The sequence below is a fragment of the Marmota monax genome, unplaced genomic scaffold (genome assembly GCF_021218885.2).
Source record: "Marmota monax isolate L192 unplaced genomic scaffold, Marmota_monax_Labrador192_F-V1.1 WCK01_AAM20220418_F8-fsc00001, whole genome shotgun sequence".
Lineage (NCBI taxonomy): Eukaryota > Metazoa > Chordata > Mammalia > Rodentia > Sciuridae > Marmota > Marmota monax.
In genome coordinates, this window is record NW_026693777.1 from 58,161,608 (window position 1) to 58,188,871 (window position 27,264).

Consider the following 27,264-nt stretch of genomic DNA (forward strand, 5'->3'; position numbering starts at 1 on the left):
CTCCATCTATTTACTGGCAAATGCCATAATTTCATTCTTCTTTAAAGCTGAGTAATATTCCATTGAATATATATACCACATTTTCTTTATCCATTCATCTATTGAAGGACACCTAGCATGGTTCCATAGTTTACTATTATGAATTGAGCTTCTATCAGCATTAATATGGCTGCATTACTGTAGTATGCTACTTTTAAATCCTTTGGGTATAAACCAAGGAGTGGATAGCTGGGTCAAATGGTGGTTCCATTCCCAGTTTTTGAGGAATCTCCATACTGCTTTCTATAGTGGTTACACCAATTTGTAATCCCACCAGCAATGTATGAGTACCTTTTTCAGCACATCCTTGCCAACATTTATTGTTGTCTGTATTTTTGATGATTGCCATTATGACAGGAGTGAGATGAAATCTTAATGTAGTTTTGATTTGCATTTCTCTAATTTGTAGAGATGTTGAACACTTTTTCATGTATTTGTTGATTGATTGTATTACTTCTTCTGTGAAGTATCTGTTTAGTTCCTTAGGCCATTTATTGATTGGATTATTTGTATTTTTTGGTGGGGGGTGTTAAGTTTTTTAAGTTCTTTATATATCCTAGAGATTAATGCTTTATTGGAGGTGCAAGTGATAAAGATTTTCTCCCAATCTGGAGACTCTGTTCTCACATTATTGGTTGTTTCCTTTGCTGAAAAGAAGCTTTTTAATTTGAATCCATCCAATTTATTGATTCTTGATTTTTACTTCTTGCACTTTAGGAGTCTTGTTAAGGAAGTCAGATCCTAAGCCGACATGGTGAAGATTTGGGCCTACTTTTTTTTTTTCTATTAGGCTTAGGGTCTCTGTCCTAGTGCCTAGGTCTTTGATCCACTTTGAGTTGATTTTGTTCAGGGTGAGAGATAGAGGTTTAATTTCATTTTGCTACATATGGATTTCCAGTTTTCCCAGCATCATTTGTTGAATAGGCTATTTTTTTTCTCCAGTAAATATTTATGGCACATTTGTCTAGTATGACATAACCATATTTATATGGGTTTAAATTAGAGGCCCAAGTGGGCCGAGTGACAGGACAGGGCCTTGGTGGCTACGCCTGTATGTGTGGTAGAAGAGTTGAAAATTTGGTCTGTTGTCTTTGGACCCAAGCTGCATGCCTGGGGAGATGTTCATAAAGGGTTTCTGAGTGCTGAAACTGGGGTGGTAGATGTCCTGGAGGGGCTGTCACTACTGAAGACAAATCAGGTGATCCCAAGGAAAGAGGCATGTGTTTAGCCATGTCAAGTGGTATTGATAATTGGGTTGTGTACCCATTTGCTTATTTGTCTTGAGTAATGCTTTTTAAATTTGTTAAAGCAGTAGACTTTTTTTTAAAATAAATATGTTATATATTGAACCCTCATATATAAACCAGGCAAAAGTGGCTTTGTTGGGGGTCAGAGTCCTCCTAGTCTCCCTTCCTCTTCCGTTCCCAGATCCTACTGTGGGTGCTTAGGAGTTCCAAGGTGCAGAGGAGCTTAGGTCAGAAATCACTGGGGCAGTATAGGCATCAGGATGCCTCTTGTACTAGGGAGACCGGGTGTGCAGTCTGAGTACCTGTCACACACTGGTGACTCATTGTAGAAGAACTGGGATAGAGAGGAGGAGGGTGGGGCTGGAGGTTTCTCTAGGACTGAAGTCCTTGGGTGGTGGCAGCACCTGAAGGTTCTGTTGGGGCTGTTATGAGTGGTTTCATCATCATGTGCTGGACAGGTTCCTGAGCTTGAATCATTGAGAGCCAGAGTCCACGCACCCACAAGGCTACTCTGGAGGGGCCACTTCTTCTGATGTGGTTCTAATATGACTGCCCCTCCCTGGAACCCACAAAATTGCAAAGTACCCAAAACCCTGGATGACCCTCCCTGATCAGATAACTTGGTTCCTTTGAAAGGGGAACTGTGGTTGTCAAAGGCCAAGAGATTGGTGCTAGCTTGGATATGGAAGTGGGAAGAGGTCAGTAGCCTGATTGACTCCTAATAACCTAAAGCTTCACAAAGGATTTCCAGTGCCTTGTTAGAGCTACAGCTGGCTGAGGGTGGGCTGAGCTTTACTCTTCAATACCATCCTGGAAAACACTTAGTGTATTTAGAGTAACTGGGATGCCGTGGGGTGGTTGGCCAGGCATAGATGCCACTGCCTGCTGGGTATTCTTCTTTCCCTGTTCTCCAGTCATCGGAAGAGGAATTACTCAAAATGCAGGTGTGTTGCAGATGGTGCATTTTGCCCGGCTGTGTGAAGGTGTGTTCGGAGCCTTCTGGAGGCAATTACAACAGAGTCAGTGCCTTTTTATGGATTTGTGGGATCATGATATATACTGGGAGGATTCCTATCCCTAAGGCAGATGCCTGGCTGCCTGCTCCTTTCAGTCCTTCTCTTCAGAGACTTCAACTGCTGGAGCCTGCTTTCTGCTGGTCACAGGTGCACACCCACACACAGAGCTTCCTTATCTTCAGAGCAGGAGTGACAACACCTGGCTACACAGTCAATGAGTTAATACAAGCAAAGTAGCCACCACAGTGTCTGGCTTGTAAGGTAGATTGGAGAGGCAGTGATGACATGTCAGATCTCTTCCCTTGAAGGCCAGACCCAGTGGCCTTGGCCTTTGCTGTCCTCCTTGTTACCCCCCTGGAGTCATCCTCCCACCCCCTCACCCCCATGCTGCTTCCCTGCCTCTCCTCCTTCCTTGGGGGCCATGTGGCTCAGGCCTTCTACCTTCTTTTTTATGTCATTCCATCCTATTCTGTGAACCTGAGCATCCCTCCATCCATATGCCTCCTCTTTCTGCATGCACCTAACCTCCCAGCATAATTTGGAGCTGGCTTCTCTTGGAAAGATGCCTATCCCACATACCAGTTCTGCAGCCTGGGCCCTGTCCTAGAGTGTGGCCATGCTTGTTTTGATGATTTCTTTCTTTCTTTCTCTCTTTCTTTCTTTTTACAAAATGCCAGTGTTTTATTGGTATATTGCTATTATTTCAGTATTAAATATATTTCATTTTATATGAACAGATTCCCAGAAGGTTCTAGGCAGAATATTCAACAGGGTATAGGTGGACACATTAGAAGACATCTGGTCATTTTTCTCTGCTGTTAAAGAACTTCCCAAGCAACTAGCATTTCCTTCTTCCTCTGAACCTCTGATGATCCCTGCCCATGTCTGCAGTCTCTTCCCAGCCAGCTCTCACTTTACCCAAGACTCCCTTGTCTTTCAAGAATCAACTTCCCCACAGAGACCTTCCCCTTGCTTCAGTGACTATCCCTCCGTCAAACTCCAGCCTTCAGGCTGCCCCCCCCCCTCGCATGGCACATAGCCATCTGCTGCTAAGAACTCCACATGTCTACAGATTTGTATTTCTGAAATATTTGTATATGACATTCACTTGTGTATAGACACATGCAGAGCAATGAGCAGTATCTTTTATTCTTTCTCCCCAGAACCTAGCTCCCTTTCTCGCTCCAAGTAGGAGCCCAATGAATGACTGTTGATTGTGTTGAATGAATTTTGTGGTAATATCCTAGGGCTGCCAAAACAAAGCATTTCAAACTGTAGGACTTGAACAGTAGAAGTTTATTCCCTCGTGATTCTGGACACTAGAAATCTGGGATCAAGGTGTTGGCAGGTCTGTACTCTGGAGGCTCAAGGAAAGAGTCTTTCTTTGCCTCCTGTAGCTTCTGGTGCCTCCTGCAGTCCTTGGCTTGTGGCTGCATCACTGTACTCTTCATGTGGCACATGGAGTTCTCCCTGTGTACACATCTGTCCCTGTGTGTAAAATTTGCCCTTTTAGTAATGATAGCAGTAAAAATGGGTTAGGACCCACTATAAGGACTCACTTGACTCTGTCTCCTGTTTTTTTTTTTTTTCCCCCGCTGGGAATTGAACCCAGAGTCTTGAGCATATGAGGCAAGCACTCTACCAACTGAGCTATATCCCCAGCCGGACCCTGTTTCCAAATAAAGTCAAAATTTGAGGGCATTGGGGCCTAGAACGTCAACTTTTCTTTTTTGAGGACTCTGTTCAACCTGTAACAAATTTCTTTGTATGATACAATTACCTTAAATTGTATGAACAGCTCAGATGAATTAGCTGTGGGCTCTTAATTGTATATTAAGGATCACTGGTCACTTTGTTTGCTCAAGATGGCAGCTCCCATGGCAGCAGCGTGAAAGTTGTCGTGGGCAGTCGCTGTCCGGAGGTGCTAGAATCAGAACAGAGGAACCTGGTGCCATGTCGCGACTGATTGTGAAGAACCTCCCGAATGGGGAATTAAAACTCCTGGCTACTGATGATACCTCCAGTCAAGACCTATGCCGAATGGACTGACATCATCATGGATCTGTGGTGGCAAGGAACCTTCCTTGATCTGGTTCCTGAAGTTATACCAGTCCTTTCTGCCCTCCTGGGGGGGCTCCTTACTTCCCTCCTCTCTGATTCTCCCACACTACCCCATCTCAGCAGGAAACAGCCAGAATGAGTCAATGCCCACTCTCATTTAATAACAAAGAGGGGGAAATGTTGGGAGTTGCCCCGGCTCCAAAGAACTTCCCCATCCCCTAAGAAAAGCTGTCCAATAGTGAGCCCTGCTGGCTCACATGATCTTTACCCACCAGTCAGACTAGCCTTGCTGGCTCACATGATCCTTACCCATCAATCAGACTAGCCCTGCTGGCTCACATGATCCTTACCCACCAATCAGACTAGCCCTGCTGGCTCACATAATCCTTACCCACCAATTAGAAAGCACCCCATGCCAAGTGTCAAACCCTTCAACCTTTAAACTGTCATATCTGTCTAACCACCCTTGGTTCTATAAATATGCAGAGCTGTTCCTCAATAAACGGGCATTTTCTTCAAAAAAAAAAAAAAAGAATCGTTGATAATGTGGGAGAAGGGATGCTAATTAGTTTGCAAGTACAAATTTCATGTTGAAAAAGTGATAAATATGGAATTATTTACAAAATTGTTGAACATTAGAATTAAAATGGATAGTAGATAATTTGAAGCTATAAAATCTATAATTTTCTAAGAACTTTGAGAATGTCTGTTTTCACATTATTATCCGGATCCATTGGCACGGTGTTTCCATGTGTGTACAGGTATCCCCACTCCCCCGACCACACACACACACACAGACACACACAGACACACACAAATAAATAAGAGACAGAGCCTATGCCAACACAGATGTGTTGAATCAGGATCTAATGCATAGCTGAATTTCAGGGAATCTTATTTGAGCTGATTGTGTACTTGTCATGAAGGCTTTTGCAAATTGATAGAATAGCTTGAAGCAGACAATATTTTAAATAGTTATTAACATCCAGCATTTAAGTGTCCTTCAGTGACCTGATGTTTTTAAAGAAGCCCTTTCCAGACCTTTGAAAACCGATTGAGGGAGAGCAGATGTGTGCATATGGACATAGAGTGGGGAATTTTGTAGCCAGTAAAATGTTTCACAGGAAGAAACCCTGGCTATCAGGTTTTATAGTCCCTTTCCTTTAAAAGCCCTGGATGAATAAGCTCTCTGGTTCTTATCCTTGGCGTGACTGTTTATACAACATCCAGACTGTTGCCAGGTGAGGGAGTGTGCTGCCATGATTCAGGGCTGCAGATGGGGCTGGGGCTGCCCTCTGTGACAGTGTGCAGGGACTCTGGTGCCTCTCAGCGATAACAGCCCTGGAGGATGGGACAAGGCCTGGGCTTCTAGTCCTGGCTTCCTCACCACCGCTGCAGAGCTCTGGCAGGTCATGCCATCTCTAGGGGCCTCAGTTTCCTCTGAGAGCAAATGGAAATATTAGCTTAGACTCATTGTTTTTCCAAATTATTTTAGCTGTGGAACTCTTTCTTCAAATAATATGTTTGTAAAGCCATAAAGCATCCCACTAGTGCAGGGGCTTGATTTCAAATCAGATCAGGGCTATATTGGCTGCCCCCAGTGGCCCCACCCCCATTCAGCCTTCCACCCACACTTCCATGAACATTGAAAAGGAGCTGGGAATATTGTTTGTAAATTGTCTCGACTACACAACTCTTTTTCAATTTTTCTGAAGTTCAGAGAAGTAACTAATGTTGCACAGAGCCACCCAGCTGGTACAAAAAGTGAATTTGTGATCCTAAGGCAGGTCTGTAACTCTGCCATGTAGCCCTGGGAACATCAACTTGCATACTCTGTCTTATCAGGCTAAAGCTGCTTAGGAGATATATTTACATTTTATCAGTCAGGGTTACCTAAGGCATGTCCTATATACCCTTAGGTTCCAGAAAAACAGTTCCTGATTTTTCCCCCCAGATATTCTTTCCTTTTACTCTGGGACTGTTGATTAGAGAGTGGTCTCTATTTAATCTGTGAGACTGTCAGAAAATAAAAAAAAATAATAACTTTTCTCATAAGTCAAAGGCTTCCATTTCTCTGAAGATGCAGAGCTGGCAGCCTTCTCTTCCCTATTCTTTTCCAGGCTGTGGAAGGGCCTTTGGGCTCAGCTGTTATGTTCATTTTTGTTATAAGAAGGCAAAACAATGTCAAATATGAGTAATGACCTGGGATGAAAAATTTGCTAAGATGGACACACAGGTCAGACAGGCCAGTGCAGATTCCTGAAAGTACCAGCTCTGCTTACAAGATGGATAGGTTGCCCTCTGCCTCAGCACTCAGCAGCCCCAGGGCACCCACTATCCTCTGGTCAGAGAAAAGAGGTCCACTGCAAGAAATGTTGGAAGTAACTTGACTTCTATTTTTCAAGTCATTCATGCCATGATCCTAAGTTATATTGGCAGACTGGAAATGTGACCAGCTGCTGGTTCTGGCCTCTGGGGCTGTGGCTGGCTGTGGCAGTCTACTGCCATCGGTTCCAATGAGTTAAGCTATGTTTCTGTGTTATTTATTCCTCAAGATCCCTTATTGACAAAAGGACTTTTTTTTTTTTTTTGTACAGATTGACTGTCTGTCTCTCTGATGCCAAATACCCGAGTCCCAATTTCAAAAATTTGATCTGTCTGCCTTCCTTCAACATATGCATATTGAATATCTATCTATGCTTAGTATAGAGACACAGCTGTGAAGATGGCACTAAGTCCCTGCCTTTGTGAAACTTGTTGTATTGTAAGATTCAGGAGCTGGAAAATATGGTGACCTTTCACTGGCCTCACTGGCCAGACTCTTCCAATGGCCAGTGAATCCCATATTGTAGCAATTTAGACTGAATACTTTCCTTTAGTTTCTTCTTTTTAAGTTTCTAAAGTACTTGCTGCTAACAGCTGCTAACACAGTGTGAACCTGGAGGTTAAACTTAAGCTCTAAGTACTCATTAGACATACCCTAATGGGGCAGCTCTGCATTCTGACCACACTTGCTGTTAATTCTAATGCATTTCACTCAGGGCCAATGGAGGGCCTCTTCAGTTGGTTGTTTCCTTTTCCCTTCTTGGAACAACTTTCTTTTCCTTCCAGGTCGTGTTAGGGCTTTTGTCTTCAAGGAGATTTTTGCCTGCTACTGTTTTACCCCAGGAGGCTGGTAATAGGTCTAGTTTAATTTTTTTTTTTTGTGTGTGTGTGTGTGGGGGGGTTCTTTTCTTTCTTTCTTTCTTTTTTTTTTTTTTGTCTTTTCTTTTTTGAAACTAAGGGATTCAACCTAGAACTTTGCAAGCATGAGGCAAGTGCTTTGCCGCTGAGCTACATCCCAGCCCTAGTATATCCTTTTTAAAATTTGACTTTTTAATATTCAAAAACACTATCAGGAGGGCTTAAGAAATCTTTCAATTATGGAGAAATTTATACAAAAGGGGACTGAACTGTGTGATGAATTACTAACCCTTCATCCAGCTCCAGTTGCCCTCAACCATGGCCAGTTCTCCTTGTCTATACCCCCATCCACTCCCTCTGCCCTGTGTAAAGAAATAAATATGTCATAAATATTTCAACATGTTTCTCTCAAGATAGACTGTTTCTAAATATCATCACAATACTTTTATCATGTATCAGTTATTATTTATCTTACAGAGAGATATTTTAAAGGCTATAAGAGGAGAAACATTCAGGTATAATGTTGCCAAACATTAGCTCTTTTAATTTTTTCCTGTGTTCTCCAGTTTTTGACCACAAGCATACTGATGTTTTGTAAAACTGATGGATAGCAGTCTCTGCTTTTGGGGCACTTTTTTGGGTATACATTTTGTGATTGGGGCAAATGTCAACTATCTACCCCTCCAACTAAGAGGAACAAAGGTGTTCCCTTCAGCTGTACCATATTTATATTCTGAGGACGATTTCCCATAACCTCTTCTATCTTTTAAAGCTTCCTACGTATTCAGAAAATATTGAAAATTGAAATAAAAATCATCAATTCAAAAATAACACTTTGATTTTTTTGCCCCCCTTTCCCCACCTGCCAAAATTTAGAGTACAAAAGAGTATAAAGGAAAAGTGGTGTTCTGAATTAAGAGGAAATTGTCATTGAAGGTTTGCACTGCATCTTTCTAGATGTTTTACACATAAGTGCACATATTCCTAAAACAAACAATAGGAATGTGCCATTTACTATTTTTCACTAAATGCATCTTCAGTATCATTCTGCGCACACAACTTTAGATCCAGGCCCTCTCAGGCAGAGTTCCATGGAACTGTTGTTATTGGTATTGTGTTTCCTGTCTTGATGGTGGCACCCATGTCCCCTCCTGGAAGACAGAATCCAGCTACCTGAGTTTTCCTGCATGCTGGTCCACCTCTGAGCACCTCTGCTTTGTGTGACTGCATCTCACCAAAGCCTCAGGTTCTCATGAGCTTGTTTTTCAAGAACTGGGTGGAGCCCATGACTGAAAGAACATGTTTTTATTTCCTGGTATGTGGGGATTTTCAGTAGAGCTTTTCCTCTTCCTAATTATGTGCCTAGTACATTGGGGATCTTACTGCTGACTCGCCATCCCACAGAGAACCATTAAACAGCTGTTCACCTGAATTTATGAACAAATTTTGGGGCAGCAGCAGTGCCTGCAGGATCTAGTTGCCAGGGACACGTGTGCATTTACAAGGAGCAAGGACAGAGTGTACCAGACTCTCGGATCTTCTCCCAAGAATGTGCAGAAGAAGGTTGGGAAGTAGTGAATGTGTTTTCTCTCTTTTTATAAAACTTATTGTTAAAAAAAAAAGAGAGAGAGAGAGAGAAATTATACAAATAATATGGAAGTATGTAAAGAAAAAAACAAAAGTAATCCTGCTCTCCAGTGTCCCTGTCCAGCCCCACTGTCCCCTCATCAGAGGTCAATAGTATTAATAATTTGTCATGTATCTTTCTAGGCTTTTTAAAAATTTTACAAACTTCGAATGGGATCATTAAAATCCTCATTGTTCTGACACAATAAATGATATTAAATGCAAATTTTGGTTTTGTATGTCAAAAAATACATTGCAAAGATATGGAAAGAATCTATGCAAAGGTGGTTGAGGAGCTAGTGGGAGAGTGGGGTTGCCCTGATAGGTTTCCTGCCTCTGCTGGTGTCATGGTGGTAAGAGGATCAGCCCAGGAAAAATGAGGAGGAAGCTGTTTTTTTTTTTTTTGTTGTTGTTCTGGGGATTGAATCCAGGGGTGCTTAACCACTGAGCCACATCCCTCCCCCCTTTTTTTTTCCTTTGAGACAGAGTCTAGCTAAGTTACTTAGGGCCTCACTAAGTTGCTGAGGCTGCCTTTAAACTTGTGATCCTCCTGCCTCAGCCTCCTGAGTCATTGGGATTACAGGTGTGCACCACCATGCTTTTGTGAGGGGGCTGTCTTATCATTGTAGTCCCAGTCCTTGGTCTGGGTTTCTTTCTTGCCTCTGTCCCTTCCATGTTGTAGAGGCCCCCACTCTGTCCCTCTACATCTAGCATACCCTACAGTACAAGGGGATGTACTTAATGTCAGACAAGATAGGCTTGAATTTACTTTTAAAGAACATAAGTTATTTGATCTCTCTCAATACCAGTTTTCTCAGCTAGGAATAAGAGGAAAATTGCTGTGACAGAGTGCTTATGAACGTTAATCTAGCAGATGGTCGGTACTCAGCCAACCTTAATTCTCCTTTTTCTTGCTTCCTGAGTCTTCTTCCATAAAGGTGTATTAAGACTTGGACATGTTATCCTTTCTTAAAGGGATTTGCATTTCAACAGTGATCAAAGCTTTAACTGAAGGAATTAAGGATCCATCAGCAGGAGTAGGAAGATTCTTTTGGACTGGAGTCACATGGCCTGTGCTTGCCTTTTCAGAAATATTTCATGAATGATCACTAACCCCACCTTTTTTTCTCAGAAGTTGGCTCCAAGGGTAAGCCCTACCCTCGGAAGACAATTTGGCTGACTGATGACTGCTAACCTCAACCTCCTGCATTTTAGGCCATGTATTTAGTGATGCACCTAAGTCATAAAAGGAACTAGTGTCATAAGTGTGAGGTTTCAAACACTTCTTTGTGTCATAACCCGAGTTCTTCTGGCACCTTGTGAGAATTGAAAAAGGGCGTCCCCCTCTGGGAAGGCGGGACTGTGCAGATGCACTCTTGAGGTCAGTGGACAAGGGCCTCTATAGAAGTTAGCCAAAGATGTTCTTCCTCTAGGGTAGAGGGAGGCCCAGCCCAAACTGGGAGCCCCACCCACCCCTGTTGCCAGGCAGCTTTGTGCACAATCTGCATTACCATACAGTGGGCCCATTATTTAGCCATTTTCATGAGTTTTTTGTTTTTTTTTTCTGTTTTCCTGCTTTCTTTTAGCCTCCTGAACTAAGCAATGGAGAACCTACCAGGAAACTTCCTCAGGGTGTTGTTTATGGTGTGGTGCGAAGATCCGATCCAAATCAGCAGAAAGAAATGGTGGTGTATGGGTGGTCCACCAATCAGCTGAAAGAAGAGATGAACTACATCAAAGATGTGAGCCACTGAAGGCTTTTTTGTTTTTCTGGTCTATTTTCCTTTTATAACATGTAAGAGGGCAGAGTTGGAAACATTGATGTGAATATAATAAGGCATTTTGTAAAAATTCATAGTGTAATTTTAAATGGAAATGTTTCTACATATCTTCGTGGTAATGTTAAAAGCACAGATGTCATTCTGCATGGGATACATATTACTAAATGAGGATCCTAGGAGACCCATCCAGGCTTCCTTTTTCCATATATGGTATGAAGACTCTTAAGAGCTTTTGTTTTTTTACGTTGGACATGCCTAATGTATAAGTTTGGACAACTCCATGACTTTGGATGCTTTAGAATACAAGTAAGAGAAACGTCAACTCGGAAAGAAAATTGATCTCACATGGCAATGAGTCTGGAAGTAGCTGGACTCCAGGCTGGGCATGGCCAGGTGCTGGTTCTCCTTTTCTGTGTTCCCCATTGTTTTTTTCCTCCTCAGCCTTAGGCTTGGGGCATCTTCTGAAAATATGACAGTATCTGGAGGAAGGAAAGAGTCCACTCACTTGAGATACCTTTTGTATCCCCCCCACCCCTCCACCTCCAGCCATTAGATTTCCCCTTTTGTCTCATTCACTAGGGCTGGTCACATGCCTGATCCCAAAGCAATCCTGGCAAATGGACTAAGAGGATGTGGTGGGTTCAGACCAGTTATTTGAGTGAAATGAATGCTGGCAAATAAAGCACGGTAGACCATTGCCCAAACCAAGACAATCAATGCCATTTATTTGAATGCTTTATTTCTTATCTTTTTTAAGTTACAAATTCTTTTGAGAAAATTTGGGAAATTTGAAAATATATGAAGAAGAAAACAAAATCACTCATAATATTGCCAATTTAACCCGCATAGTTGTTAACATTTTGGAGCATTCTCACACATTTTAATGTCTATCTCTGTTTCTTTTAGCCCCACCCAGTATCCCCCTAGATTGACTCTGTGCTCCTATTGCCCAAACCACACTTATCAGATGAAAGAGGAAATGAGCTGCTCTAACACTGATGGGCCCCAAGCCCTGACCTGTGTGTGGCATGGAAAGTACTTGTGAGCAGCAAGGGCAGCAGAGTGCAGGGGAGGCTCCCATGCCTGTGAGTTCAGAGACCCTGCTTCCAGGTGGCCCAGCACATCACCTCTGCCTCTTTAGTCTTCTGTTTTCTCATGTGAAGGTTGTGAGGCTGTCCTTATTTCATTTAGTGGGTTTGCAGATGACATGCAAAGCCACTGTTTAAAAAAAATTTTCTTTTAGTTGTAGATGAACACCATGCATTTTATTTATTTATTTATGTTTATGCAGTGCTGAGAATCAAACACAGTACCTCATACATGCTAGACAAGTGCTCTACTACTGAGCTACAACCCTCACCCAAACACATGTATTATTGAATTTAAAAAATAATAAGTGCTTAGCAGAAAATGTGAGGAAAATCTAGAAAAGCAACACACACACACACACACACACACACATACACTGTGTGTGTGTGTCAACCACCTGCCTCAAATTCCCAGTTATTCTATCCACCAAAGACAATTTTTAGCCATGTGGATTATTTCATTCTTATCTGTTGTTGTTGTCCTCCTCCTCCTCCTCCTCCTCCTCCTTTTTGTAGTGGTAGATGGACAGAATGCCTTTATTTTGTTTGTTTTTATGTGGTGCTAAGGATTGAACCCATTGCCTCACACATGCTAGGCAAGCATTCTGCAACTGAGCTATAGCCTCTGCCCTCTTATGTGTTCTTAACATCTTGGGCATTCTAAGCCTCCTGTATTTTCCTGAAGGAAACACTTAGGTCTTTATCATTTATATGCTCCAAATAACATACTATTGCTTTAGAGGAAAGCCTTTTAAGCAAGGTTGCAAGTCTCAAATTGCCCAAGACAAAGACAGCAGGTTCAGGCTGATCCTTACCTGTGGGTGACACGTGCCAGAGTTGCAGGGCTGGCTCTGACCTGGAATTACTAGCCTCCACTGTGATCTGCAATGTAATGTTAATTTCCAGTCTCACCTTCAAATCCATCTCTGGCCTGGTCACTCCTGTGTATGTTTATGGGTTTGTTTACTCTCTCCCTGGTGAGCATGCTGGCTCTGTTGGCTTCCTCTGGTATTCTTTAGTGACAGAGACACCCAGCTCAAGATTTCACCACTCACCACAGGTGACAGTACGCAAGCCAGCTCAGGGCCACAAATGACAGTTGTTCCATCTGCCCACAATAGAAAGTCATGCTTTTGGCCTAATTTTCCCAATTTGTTTATAGTTAATAGCAAGAAAGTAGACCCTGTTATTAGCATTCATGGGGGAAGGCTTAGGGTCTTTCCTCCTTTCTGCCCCTAAATCACCACCAACCTACAGTGTAATTAAAATGCTGTGCTTCCTATTGGTTTTCTGAGGAGCTGCACACTGTTCTCCATGATGCCTGTGCTAACTTACTAACTACCTTCTCCGAAACAGTGTACACTAGTCCTTTTCTCCATGTCCTGTCCAGTATTTGTTGTTGTTTTTCATAACAATCATTCTACTAGGGGGAGATGGAATATTATTATACTTTCTATGTGCATTTACCTGGTGGTTAATAATACAGAATAATTTTTCATAAAAAATGTGCTTGCTATGCAAACCCACCTTCAAAATTGAGCCTCCCAGTTCTGTCCCTACACATGCACATTCTAGTGAGACCTGTTGCCCGTGAATCCTTCCTAAGGTAGATATTTTAGAGTGAGCCTGGAGGAAGATCCTTGAGACTTCCTGTCCTGTTTGAGGATTCCTGAGCACTTAGTCCATCTACAGGCATCAGAAGAAAGAAGGAAGCAGTGTCTGTTTGTGAGGTTTATTGTTTTGTTTAAAAATGTTTAAGGCCCTGGTGCTCTTCTGACAGTCACTACCGAGAACCTCAAATAGTGTTTGTGTGAATAGTGTTTGGGGGCCCCCTTCAACCTCTCTTAGACCTGGTGCCTCATGGATTATTGGTGATTATTGAGGAACCCACTTTGGATTTTATGGACCATTCAGCTATGTTTTCCTGTCTTCCATCTTCCATTAATTGCTTTTTGGCAATCAGAGCAGAAATAGAGAAAAATAGAGGTTTATGTTTGCCTTTTGGTGGTCCTCTTAGCTGTGCATTTACAGAATAAACTGTTGCAAAAAAAAAAAAACCAGAAAAACTTTCTACTCGTAAAAATATATATGTGATGGGAAAAGTCAGACCTTGCCCAAATGTAGTAGGAAAGTGATTGGTGAATTTCTAAAAACCATATTTTCCTTTAGATTATTATTTGGATATCTAATATTTCTTAATCATTATGTTATATATAAAATTTGGATTATTCTCTTGTTTTCTAACTAGGTTTTGGATCATCTTCTCTAATTCACTAGATGTCCTGTACTTGAAATTATTGTTATTATTATTATTATTATTATTAATGGAGCCCTTTATTCATTAGTGAAGTTTTGGATATCTTGCATGAAAATGTAAAAATGCTTGATGTTTAACACTTTTTGGGCTGCAGGTAAGAGCCACTTTGGAAAAAGTAAGGAAGCGGATGTATGGAGACTATGATGAGATGAAACAGAAGATTCGCCAGCTTACCCAGGAGCTATCAGTAAGTCCATATCTCAAGTCATGGCTGTTCTAAGGGATGGTGGAGGTTTCTCTCAGCAGCTGATCCCCAAAGATACTTGAGAATACAATGTTGTTGGTTTTTAATGGAGCCACATTCTAAACAAACTGAGGGAATTTTATCACAACTTAGACTTTATTATTTAAAGGAAACTTTTGTGGCAAGGGTATCTTTATATTTGAAGCATTCCCATTGAAGTCTATTCCTAATATTCCTAAACATTTATTCCACAGATAAACTCTGATCTGTGTGAGAAATGACTTATGGATGAACTTATTTATTGCAGCACTGCTTGTAAAAGTAAATGATTGGAAACTTAAACGTTCATTAAGAAGAGGAAAGTAGGGCTGGGGATGTGGCTCAGTGGTAAAGTGCTTGCTTGGCATGCATGAGGCCCTGGGTTCAAATCTCCAAGCGCAGCACACACACACACACACACACACACAAATATTGTATAAGAAGAGGAAAGTAATATATTATATATCTCCAACAGAAGACATATAACTGTAAAAGAAAAAAAGGAGTAACTAAACCCTTTGAAAAGAGATAGGGAAGGCCTTCAAGGATGAAGGGTCCATGATGAAAAATATAGGAAAAAAATCTGCATAACAAAATATCCTGTTTTATATAAAACAGGAGGGAAGAATACAAACATCAAGATTGTTTTCTATATGCACAAAAGTGACTAAAAGATAATCCAGAAAGTGATTATTCACAATGGCTCCTAACTGGAGGGCAGAGGAGGCCATGGAGTAACCTGGCAGATGTGACAGGAGTGAAAGGGGGATTTGTTTCAGTGTGTGCCTTGTATACTTTTTGTGCACCGGGCTAATCTATTACCTACTCAAAAATTTAAGAAAATAAGCTTCCTCTATTTATACCAAGCTAATGCTTGTGGGATATAGAGTATTTGTTATTAATAATCCCAAAGATAGGAGTCTGTGTACACATGCGACATCCCTTCTGTGAGAGTCAACATCTGCAGGAAAGAGGACAGTTGCTACAGCTGTGCCTGAGTTTAGTTCCTGGCTGGGCTGTGGGGTTTCCTGCTCACGTAGGCCCTCTGGCCTTGATTATAGTCATGGGGCTATGTAAACATACCCACTGGCCTATTTTTCCTGGCCTGGAGGAGGGGATGTGTGACATTCTCACCTAATTATGGAAATTCACTCTGTCATCCCCTGACAGACACTAATGACTATCCTCACAGCCAAAGGATTGAATTTGCAATAGAAGTGTAAACAAGACCTGCCCATTGCTTCCCATCATCATTTCTTGCATATGCTCATTTTCTCACTATAGAATTGTCCCAGGAGCCCTACCTCTCTGCCCACAGTGTCTCTCCAACTACATCCTGCAGCCAGATTAGGATTGCTAAATTATTATCATACAAGCATGCCCCTGGACAAGAGCCTGCCACATGCGCAAGTCCTGGCTTCCTGTTTCAGCTGTCTCTCTCCCACCCAGCAGGGTGCACCTCCTGCTCTGCTGTGCTAGGCTGTTTCCGTGACCTCCCACATTCATGCAAGGTCCACTCCTGAGCTTTGCTGAAAACTCCTGTCCCTAGTCCTACTGCCTGCTCGCCTCTCTGCCCAGCCCTTGGTAATGTCTAACTCTGGCCTCTGATGAAACTTCCTCAAACTCATTAAACACACACACCCAACAGAGACAGCAACAAAACAACTCTTTGAGAATTGGGTGAACCCAAAATGTGTTCTGTCAGTGGTGAGGGGAAAGGGCAAGATGGCCAAAGTCATCCCAACTGGGTTCTCCTAGCTATGATGCTTTTCAGCTGTTTGACTGTAAGCAACTCATTAACGTCCCTCTGCCATTCTGCTTCTTCCCGTAGTAAAGGGCAGTGACTGATTCCTGCAGAGTGACCATGAGGTCTCAGTGAGGCGCTGTAGGTGGACCTGTACATACCACCCCAAGGAGAAGTCCTGCATTTCTACTCTCGGGGTCACACCAATGTTGACTTTTCATCTACAGCTTTACTGTAGATAACTGTTGAAGTGATGTGGTTACTCTCAGAAGAAAGTTCCAGCCTCACTGAGGGTGGCTGTGGGTGTGTACGGATTGGTTTTGAGTGGCTGTCTCCTCCATCTCTCCAGGTTTCCCATGCTCAGCAGGACTATCTGGAGAGTCACATCCAGACCCAGTCGTCAGCCCTGGATAGTTTTAATGCTATGAACTCGGCTTTGGCTTCGGACTCCATTGGCCTGCAGGTACTCATCGGCTTCCTGCTGCATGGCTCCTCCTGTCATAGGGCAGCTGAGCTTAACTCAGGAGGGGGGCCTATTCTTTTGTAGTAAAGTCACAGAAAGCCCCAAGCTCATGATTCAGAGTCCTCTAAGCACAACTACAGCAAAGACTTGTGCCAAGGAGTTGCTGAAGCAAGTGGAAGGAAACTTTTCCAAGCTGAGACCCTAACCCTTTGCTTTATCCTCTGTAAAATGTGGCTTTGGTTTCTGAGTACAGTGCTAGAGCTGTCACTTGCTCCAACAGATAACTCAGTAGTCCTCAGTGTCTGTGCCAGACCCAAAACATCAATGACCTTCTCCCATAACCCTGATGGTTCAGGAAATTCCACCCAATCATAGAGAAGACGGACTTAACCAAAAACAGTCTATACTTTCATGACCAAAAGCTCCCAAAAGCTGATAGACACTTTTTCTTAATTTAGAAATTATTTTGCAATAGAAAGAGTCCTGTGTATCCCAAAGAATGTCTTATGTAGAGATAGAGAAAGACCCAGTATCCTACATTTGTAAAACTGTGTGTGGTCTGCTCATTTCAAGGGATCATTCTCTTGATTAATTTGATTTCTTAAGAGCCAGCCATTCACTGCTTCCCATTCTTACTCTTCTAGCCATGTAGTCCCTTACCTAACATGGAGGTTATTTTAAAGATGTTCAAAACAAAGCACTATATTCGCTTGAAATAGCTTTCCTGGGCCTAACTTTCCAAAGACATAAAATATTAGTTTTTGCTCCTCCTCCAGTTTCACAGGACTATTTTTATGCTCTTCTTAAAAGTTCCATAGACTATTCCAAGTATCTTCTGGTACTTTATAAATAATTTAGTGGATAAGCAAACAGATTTTTATGTTGGGCCTCTCTACTTCCCCCCAAGACCTAGTGTTCTCTAATAACGGCTCTATCAGCATGTGGCAGTAGTGTCAGCAGCAGCTGGCCGCCGTCCCGCTGTGGGCCTGGGTGGGTCTTGTGTTTGGGTTTGTCTGGGATGCCCATTTCTGGCGGGGCCTTTGAGTCCCCTGCTTTTCCTGGCTCTCTTTTGTATATGCCAGTTTCCCCTGGCCCCAGGCCCAGTCTCAGTCCCACTTTGGCTCTGATTTATTCAGGAGCCTTTGTTTTCCCTTCCTCTTGTCACTAAGGGGTCTTGACAAGGCTCCCTTCCCTTCCCTCCTGGATGCCACCTCACCCAGCCCACCATCTCACCCAGCCCACCAGGAAGAGTTTAGACTTTGTTGGTAGCTGTACTTTGTTTCTATTTTTTTGTTTTGTTTTATTTTTTTGCCAGAAAATATTTTTTTCCAGCTGATTTTCAAATGCTTCTGATGTGCCCCTTACCAGCCTTCCAGAAATGTATCCCCAGAGGTCAGCTGTTAGGACAAGTGCAGCCTTAACCCAGGGGTCCTGACTGACCCCTAGTTATTGTCCAGTCTCTTGGTCCTGAACATTCAGAGAATTTTATAACTAATAGATTAAACCAGTATTTGAATCCTAAGGTTGTTGGTTTCTTATTTATGCAAGATCTCAGCTTCTTCCACTTGAAGGTTCTACCCACATTCATTGTTATTAATAGGGAAACCAGACCCTTGGTTTGATTTCATAGACTATCAGTGCTGGAAAGAACTCTTGAGAGGATGTCCATTCCCTTTGTTTTATGGATGAACTGAGACCAACAGAGAGAAATTATGTGAACAAGGTGTCTAGCTAGTGGCAGAATGAGGATTAGAAGAATCCTGGTCTGGACTGTGAGTTTTATATGGACACAAGAATAGTATCTGTAGAGCCAGAGGGGATTGGAGATGGGGGTTGGGCTAGGTGCCTTCTAAAGCCCTTTAAAGCTCACATGTTCTGTGAGTCCCTGCTACTAAATGGCCTCAGTATTTCCTTTAATATCTAATTACCTCCATCAACAATTCTTTTTCCTGACTCAAATAAGGTTTGGATGAGACACTTCTTATTGTCCAAAGTGGAGGCTGAGGAAACTTCAGAAGATGATTTAACAAAGAGGACAGAGGTGTTAGGAACAGTCCAGCACCAATTTCTAAATCTCCTGAAGATGTGGATGACTTGGGGAGGTAGTAGAAGGTGCCCGGAACCCAGTGTTCAATGGTGGGGATTCTAGAGTGTATGGAAGCCATTTCTCTCTAAGGAGGGTTAGCCAAGGAGAAACTGAAGCAATAAATAGTCACACTATTAATTTGAACATTTTTGCCCCAGTGGGTGGCCTAAAGCAATAATCACCAGGCTCTTGACACTTGCCAGGCACTTGTCTAAGTTAGTAACCTCTGTTCCTTCCTCTGTAGTTCTTTATCACCACCCTTCTTGCCTAAGAGAGGAAGGTGATGCACTTGGGGGAGAGGGAGGAGCAGAGGGGGGAGCGAGGTGGGGGGAGGCTCAGAGTTGTGTCAGCCACGTTGTTAACATCCCTGTGGGCAGTGATGGGAAGTTAGGGCCCTTTTAAGAAAGAGGGGGATTTCTTCATTCTGTAAAGCCTATATTTTGTTTTCTAATTTCATTGTGTGGATATGGAAAATACAGGAAAAAAGAAGAAAATAGATATTTATACTTCTATCACAGTGAAAATTATTATTTGAGTTTGGATTTACTAATGGGATTTTACTGTACTATTTTAAAGCCTTTTTTTTTCCCCCATGAGAAGTGAGGTATTATAGTCATTTTTCCTTGGAAAGACTCCATTGTAATCCACTTCTATCCATCCTAGGCGGTGGCAGGTGGTGTTGGCAACAGCTGTGGGAGGTTATGGGGGAGGCTAGCTGGTCCACCAGGCCACAGGACGGCAGACCATGTTACCACTGTGGGAGGCCCTTAGTCCCTCAAACAGCAGGTCCCAGGGTGGTCCGACAAAGGGATGTGGTAGCACAAGACCCTGGCTATGTTTTCTCACACCTAGATGTGGTTTTGTTTTTATTTTCATCCAAATAGAAAACCCTTGTGGATGTTACTTTGGAAAACAGCAACATTAAGGATCAAATCAGAAATTTGCAGCAGACGTATGAAGCATCGATGGACAAGCTACGGGAAAAGCAGAGGCAGTTAGAGGTGGCGCAAGTGGAGAACCAGCTGCTGAAACTGAAGGTAAAGTCCGTGATCCCCCATGTCCTACTAACCTTTCCCTTCTTCTCTCACCTCCAGTCTTCAAGTCTTCCATTTCCTTTTCTCCTTTCTCTTTTTGGTTAAAATTTCTCCCCCTTGTGGGCAATCCCTCAGGGTGAAGCTTGAACTAAAAAGATTTGTTGCTGAAAAAAAAGTCTGAAATGACTGAATGAAGCCTTTTCCTGAACACAGGATCTGTATCTGCCTATTTATTCTACAAATACTTACTGAATGTTTACTATGCACGTTTGCTCTGTGTATTCCGGTTTGCTCTGGGTGGCATGTCACCAGACATGGAGGGACATCATTAGGCCGCTTGGCGGTCTTGTTGCTTCTGGAATCCAGGCTTCCAAGTCCAGGCCTGTTTCATAGACTGATGCTTATTTTTATGCTCACCAGGGGAGTTCAAGAGGGTTCTTTCCCCTACCCTTTCTCTTATTTTATCTCCCAAATAAAAAGAAAAAAATGTTACGGGAACTCAGGGTTTTTCGCACCACCTGAATGTGGAGTGATCTGGCCTCTGGGACAGAGCCCTTTCCTGCAGTCCGTGTGCCATGGACCAAGACTCTCAGATAAATGATAACCTCTGCCTAGGAGTTTCCATTTGGTGGTTCTTGGTGCCAACACTTGCTTAGTGATGAGACAGAGAATTAAAGGGTGTCAAAAGAGACACGTCACACCTTTGGAGTAAACATCACTTAACCTGTGGAGGTTGAAGGACTCCTCCCTTATCCTGAGGCTATGCATGCTGCAGACTCAGCTCTCTTGGTTGAACATTCCTTCACTTGGAAGGAGCATGGGAGCAAGCCCCCAGCGGCATGAGATTCACGGCACAGAATTCACGTGTGAGAACGAGGCCTGGTCAGAAAGGAAGCCCCAGCTCCCCCAATCTCAGCCCTGCCCACCCTCAGTGCTACTGAGTCATCTCATCTTCCAAGCTGTGCCCATTCAGGCCAATTAAAGTGCCCAAATTAGTTTCCCCACTAGGTCAAAGTGCTTCCAAATGTAACATTTGGGAACGGACACAGGTGGGGAAGGGAGAGTCCATATTTCTTATTTAAACTTAAATAAAGTCTGACCTACAGACTGGCTTAGCTAACATAATTAATAGGATTGTGCAGAGAAGCTAAGTTTCTACCTTTTGAAAAATTCATGCATGTGGACCACCTTTGTCCTGAACATCCTAAAAAAAATCAGTGTACAGTGCCACTTTAGTTTGTGCCCTGCTCACCCATCTTCCTTGTTCCTTCCCTCCCTGTCCTGAGAGTTTCTGCTGCTTCCCTCTACTGAGAACTTTGGGTGACCTGCTCCCTAACTCTGTGTGTCCATGCACCAAATACCCACAGGGAAAGCTCCTGATGGCCCTGGGACCTGCAAAAGCTGCAGTTTTTGAAATGAGTCTCTTTGCAGGTGGAATCTTCTCAAGAAGCCAATGCTGAGGTGATGAGAGAGATGACCAAGAAGCTGTACAGCCAGTATGAAGAGAGGCTGCAAGAGGAGCAGCGGAAGCACAGCGCTGAGAAGGAGGCGCTCCTGGTGTGTAGGGGCAGCACCCACTGGAACCTGGGACACGAGGTGTAAGGGTCAGGTTTCTTACAGGGACAGTGGAATGGAAGTGGTAGGGATCAGGGAATTTGTTGCTCATCCACTTCCCTCCTCTCTCCACTTCCTGCCTTCATTCATCCCCTTCCCTGCTCAGAGTAGCCCAAGTCTTGGTCTCTAAATGCATGCCTTTCTCAGCTAACCTTGTGGCAGCATCTCCTTTCTACCTGAAATCTCTGCCTCTCCGTCCAAGAATCTTCTTGGGCTTCCTAAATCCCCTGTAAGTGCCACCCTCTCCATGCCTGGGTCTCTTCCATTAATGCATCTAGAAATGTCCTCAGTCCTTGGGAAGCCACTCCATCTCTGCTCTCTGCTGTGGAATTTTTTTGTACCTGTCACAGCGTTGAGTTGTGTCTCACGTCTTGCTTTCATAGGATAGTGTACATTCTTTGCAGGCAGGGACTCCATGTCTGCCTTGTCTGCATCCTTAGAGGCTTAGTAAATGTGTCAGATGACTGAGTTGGGTTGCTTTTTTGTTTTTTGTGTTTTTTTCCCCTTAAGAGTGAGTTGGTGGGTTGCAGTATGGGATAAAGATCTGGGAATTCTGCATTCCAATCCAGATCTGGCCCTAATTCCTTTTATATTATTGGCAAATACAATGACATTCTGTGAATCTGCTCAAGGTTACTTGAACTGTCACAGGTTCTTTATGCCTTTTGTACATACGTTTTCAAGCAGAAAAGGAGAAATAGAGTTGAGGCCCATTAGGAAACCACATGATAAGTCTTTATTCAGAATTGAGAACCAGAATCACAGAAGTTGAGATCATCTTTTGTCAGAAATTAGTTCCTGAGGTTTGACTTTTACAGGAAATCATGGTCTACCAAGGCCAGAGCTGTTTGTAGTAGCCTAGGTAGTCCATGCCTATACTGAGGACAGGATATTTCTTTTGCAGGAAGAAACCAACAGTTTTCTGAAAGCAATTGAAGAAGCCAATAAAAAAATGCAAGCAGCAGAGATCAGCCTGGAGGAGAAAGACCAGAGGATTGGGGAGCTGGACAGACTCATTGAACGCATGGAGAAGGTACTAGACACAGTTGCCCACTTTCCCAGCCTCTGCTGCATTTCTGCAGGTGCTTTGCAGGCCTATCTGAAAATACAGAAGCCCTCAACACTGATTCCTCTCAGCTCCCCAGTTTGCAATTTAAAAAACTATAAAATAAAATATGAGAAGTCCAATAGAATTCAAATTTTTCCCTTAGTAACTTTGATTACTTAATTTCCATGCCTTTAAAAATATTATACATGAAATTCTTTACAAAAACTCCTTTTTAAATTTAATTTAATTTTATTTTTAGCATCCATGCTTTGCTAATACTCCAGGCAGGCATGTAGTTTACTCATTGAGTAATCCAGCCCTATTTGGATGTTCAGCCAACACCCCAATCCTGTTGTTTATGGGGCATGCGTCTGGGGCATGTTGACTTTTCCCTGAGACTAGGGACTGGGAGGAGCTGGGAAAGCCACGTTCTCTGTGGGAGTGGTAAACAGGCTGAGGGGTGGGGATAGGGGCCTGGGAAGTAGGAGCACAGCTGAGATAATGAAACCCTCTAGAGAAAGGGAAGAGGCTGGAAACTAGACAGGAAGTGGAAAAAAGGGGAGAGGGGTAGGAGAGGGGACAGAGGACAGGAAGGAAGAGGAAGAATGGGTGACATTTAGCACCTAACACTGACTTCCTGGGGATGGCCCAGGAGTTCAGGGCCAAAGCTGTGGCTGGTTTCAGGGAAAGCACTGGCTCTCTAGGTGCCTACTAGGTTGCAGATAGAGGTGACCTGTCAAGACAGACATTATTAGCACCCTGTAACTCACTCTGCATGCTGAGAATCTTCCAACTGATGATGGAGACGGGGAAATGACAATGAGCAAGGTCACAGCCCAGGCTTCCTTGTTTTTTAGAGGAAAGGTCCCTTTACATCCCCCTCGGTATCTGCCACATAACCCCTTTACAGCCCTCTCACAAGGTGAGTTCTAATCAGAGGGGAAACTGCATTAAATTCAGGGCTGTGGAGCTTCTGAGTTCACTGAAGGCTCCTTTTGAGCAAATATCCTAATTTGGGAGTTATGCTCTCACCTCTACTCCTGGGAAACAGAATCCCACATGTACTTTGTTGCTCATTTAGGAATAATATCAGTATTGACTGGAGGTGATCACAGTAGTGAAGATGCGACAATAGGGGCACTTTCTAGAACCTGGGTGAATGTTCCCCTGATCACCATTCTCCTACAAAGCAGAATATGCTGGTTAAGTCAAACACAGTGTCTAGATGGCAGTTTCTACTGCTGCATAAAAAGCAGGCAGTATTGGAGAGGTGGCTTCGGCAGCAAAGAATCTTCCAGAAAGAGTATATGTGTGTGGTAAGAACACAGTGTTTAAAATCAGACAGACCCAGGGTTTGGAACTTGCCCGTCTTTCTAGTTGTGTTTTCTAAAACCCAGTTTCCTCTTCTGAAAATACTGATAATATTAGTTCTTATCCTTTTGTGAGATATAAATGAGGGGGGAAAGTCCATGCCAAATGCTAACTGAGCATAGTACCTGGCACATGATAAAGGGCTTAATAATTTATGACCTCAATTTTTATTTTGCTACAGTTTTGCCTAAGTGTCTGCCCCAGGAGCTTTCCCTTTGCAGGGCCCATCTTATAAGTGGTCTTCTTGGTACCCTTGGCTTTCTGCAAGTTTCTAGTTTGCTCCCACTGATTTCCATATGCAGCCCTTATGTGAGGCAAATGGGAGGGAAGGCCAGGAAGGGGGTGAGGCCAGCCTTCTTTGCCAGTACTTAAGGGAACACAAAAGGTTCCTCAAATTCTGTTGGCTTTTTCTTTAGTGACTAAAAATTTATTGTCCTTTCTCTAAATCTTCCTGTCCATTTAGACTACAGAAATGCTTCCTTTATTTAGCTAAGATTAGATATACACACTTAGGCTCTTTCCCCTTCAGGGATAAATCCTTGCAAGCAGGCATCTGGCCAGATCTCTGTCCCGCTCACTGCATGTGAGCAGTGTGTCCACAGGCGGGAACGGTGGCAGTGTTTGTGTCCTGCTCTCCTCTACTTTTGGATTTTGCTGGAGGACAAACTGTGTGCTTTTGAATGGCTTCTCTACTTCATACCTCATTTCTCTTTGTCTCACTGAGTGTGATATTGGAAGCATCTTTGTTTCTATTCAGTGAAAATCTAAGGAATGTGCTCCCCCAGGGTCTCCTCAGGAACAGATAACCTTCACAAGTGTAGACAAATGAAAGAAACTTTTGTGCAGTGTACACTGAAGGTTGGTTGTATCTCAGTGTTTAAAAATAGAATTTTTATCACGTTCTGTAGTTAGGTCTTGTCCTATTGTGTGACCCTCTACTTGTGTAGTGGAGAGCTGATGGCATAGTACACAGATAGGGTGCACATTCTGCCTAGGCCAGGCCTTATGAATATGTGTCTGCTGTGGAGTCTTGAAAACATTAACAAAGCCCCAGCAAAAGACAGCCTTCCCTCATTTTCCCAATGTGCCCTGGCCAGGGTGGAGACTTCTGGCCCCTCCTGCTTTCCCCTTGGGAACAGGAGTGGGAGGTAAAGTTTCAAAGATTTGCTTTTAATAACTTGGTGGAAAAGAGGTTTGGTATCTATAAAATTTGTAGGAGTTTATTGAAGAGAATTCCTGAACATAAAGATGAGGCACAGTAGTTCTTAGAAGAGGATTGAAAGTAAAATACTCTCCTCCCACTGAGTGAGCAGGACTTGATAAGCTTCCACTTTAAGGGAATGTATCACATTGACATTTATAATGAATTTCTAGTACAATTTCAGTGATGATGAGCACCACGCTTTAACATTTTTCTACTTTCTCCAAAGAAATAATTGTCCAAATTCTTACTTTTTTTAAGGTAAACTTTAAAATTTACATATATATGATGAAGGATATGTTTCTTATTATGGTTGTAACAAATTACCACAAAGTTAGTGGCATAAAACAACACCAATTTATTCTTTTTCCGTTCTGGAAGTGAGAAGTCCTCAACTCAAGATGTTGGCAGGGCTGGATTCCTGTCAGAAGCTCTAGAACATCCATTTCCTTACCTCTTCTATCTTCTAAGGACTCCTGTATTCCTTGGCTTATGTTCCCTTCCTCCAGCTTCAGAGCCAGCACTGTAGTATCTTCCAACTTTTCTGAGTCTAACTAATGCTTCCTTCTAGTAAGGGCCCAGAGATCCTTCACCACATCTAGGGAACTTTGTAAGTTCCCTTTTATGTATAAGATGACATGCTTATAGGACATGGATATCTTTGAGAGGACCATTATTCTAACCACAGTACATTTTTTAGAAGTGATACCTGTGTAAACACTGCTAGGTTAGAACATAGGACATCACCAGAATCCCAGAGCTACTAACTTGGAGCATTGATTAGCACTATTTAGGGCTTGGGCTGATGGAATACTCTTTAAAAAATCTTGGAGCTGGGTTGTGGCTCAGCGGTAGAGCACTCGCCTAGCACATGCGAGACCCTGGGTTCGATCCTCGCACCACATAAAAATAAATAAATAAAATAAAGGTATTGTATCCAACTATGACTAAAAAAATAAATATTAAAAAAATCTTGAATGTGGTTTTATCCAGGGTACTTGTCACTAAATCCATAAATACAGCTGTAAATGCACATCAACAGATCTGGCACCTTTGAACTTTGGACTCTGTGCGAGTGGTGTGGAAAGCCCAGGGGGGTGTCATACAGACCTGGAGTCACTAGAGCTGGAATTGCTTGACATGTGCATATCTGCTGTGTAGCTACTGATCCATTGATTACAATTTGTATTGATTTTAGGAACGGCATCAACTGCAACTCCAACTCCTGGAGCATGAAACAGAAATGTCAGGGGAAATCACTGATTCTGACAAGGAAAGGTAAGAGGAAATGCCCTTTGTCACGTTGTGAATATCAAAGGTAGGTATGCTCTGTTCTTGTGGGCTCATTTGACCCTTGCGTTTTCACTCATGTGGTTTTCACTTACTAGAAACTTATACAAGGTGACATTGGATTGAGAGCTTCCAGTGTGAAGCAGGTTCTTTTAGGCACTTACATCCATCTTTCCCCTGCACTAGTTGTTGGGCACACTCAAGCACATCAAAGATGCCGCAAGTGCAAAAGTTCAATCTATAAATGTTCTCCCGAGCCTTGAACTCTGCAGGATGTACCTTGTTGATGAGAAAGCTCATCAACTATGACTAATACTGTTTGTCCTGGAAATTAATTTTAAAATGCTTTTGTTTGTTTCTAAACCTTGGATTGCCCTTTGGTTATGGGCATATAAAACCCTGGATGGAAAATATGGGAGTCGTCCACTTTCCCTCTAGATATGGAAAGGCAGAGCAGTGGCCCTCCCATGGCTGTCCCTCAAAGGAAAGGAGGCTGGAATATTGGAGCACTTTGAGTGAGTCACTTAACTTCCCTGAGGCTCTTTACTAGACTGTCAAATGAGAATTCTTTTTTTAAAGGCGGAAAGGGTGATAATGTTGAAAGCATGGTCCCTCTTATTGGATCACATTAGGACGGAAGTTTAGACCATACTTCCCACCACTTAGTATATGCTGAAAAAAATACCTGTTTTCCTTCCTCTTTTTTTTAAATGTTTTAGTTGTAGTTGGACACAATACCTTTATTTATTTATCTTTATGTGGTGCTGAGGATCGAACCCAGTGCCTCACCCATGCTAGATGAGTGCTCTACCACTGAGCCCCAGCCCCAGCC

General features: G+C 42.8%; 1 protein-coding gene across 2 annotated transcripts in view; it reads left to right on the plus strand.

The window, feature by feature from the left end:
- Myzap (myocardial zonula adherens protein) overlaps positions 1–27,264 on the plus strand; it is an 86,718-nt gene that overhangs the window by 16,130 nt on the left and 43,324 nt on the right. For both annotated transcript variants that reach the window (XM_046461139.2, XM_046461138.2), the window contains exons 3-9: positions 10,759–10,914; positions 14,453–14,545; positions 16,675–16,788; positions 19,759–19,911; positions 21,340–21,465; positions 22,427–22,555; positions 26,341–26,420. In XM_046461139.2, coding sequence (XP_046317095.1) covers positions 10,759–10,914; positions 14,453–14,545; positions 16,675–16,788; positions 19,759–19,911; positions 21,340–21,465; positions 22,427–22,555; positions 26,341–26,420 — 851 coding nt within the window. The remainder of the gene's footprint in view (positions 1–10,758; positions 10,915–14,452; positions 14,546–16,674; positions 16,789–19,758; positions 19,912–21,339; positions 21,466–22,426; positions 22,556–26,340; positions 26,421–27,264) is intronic.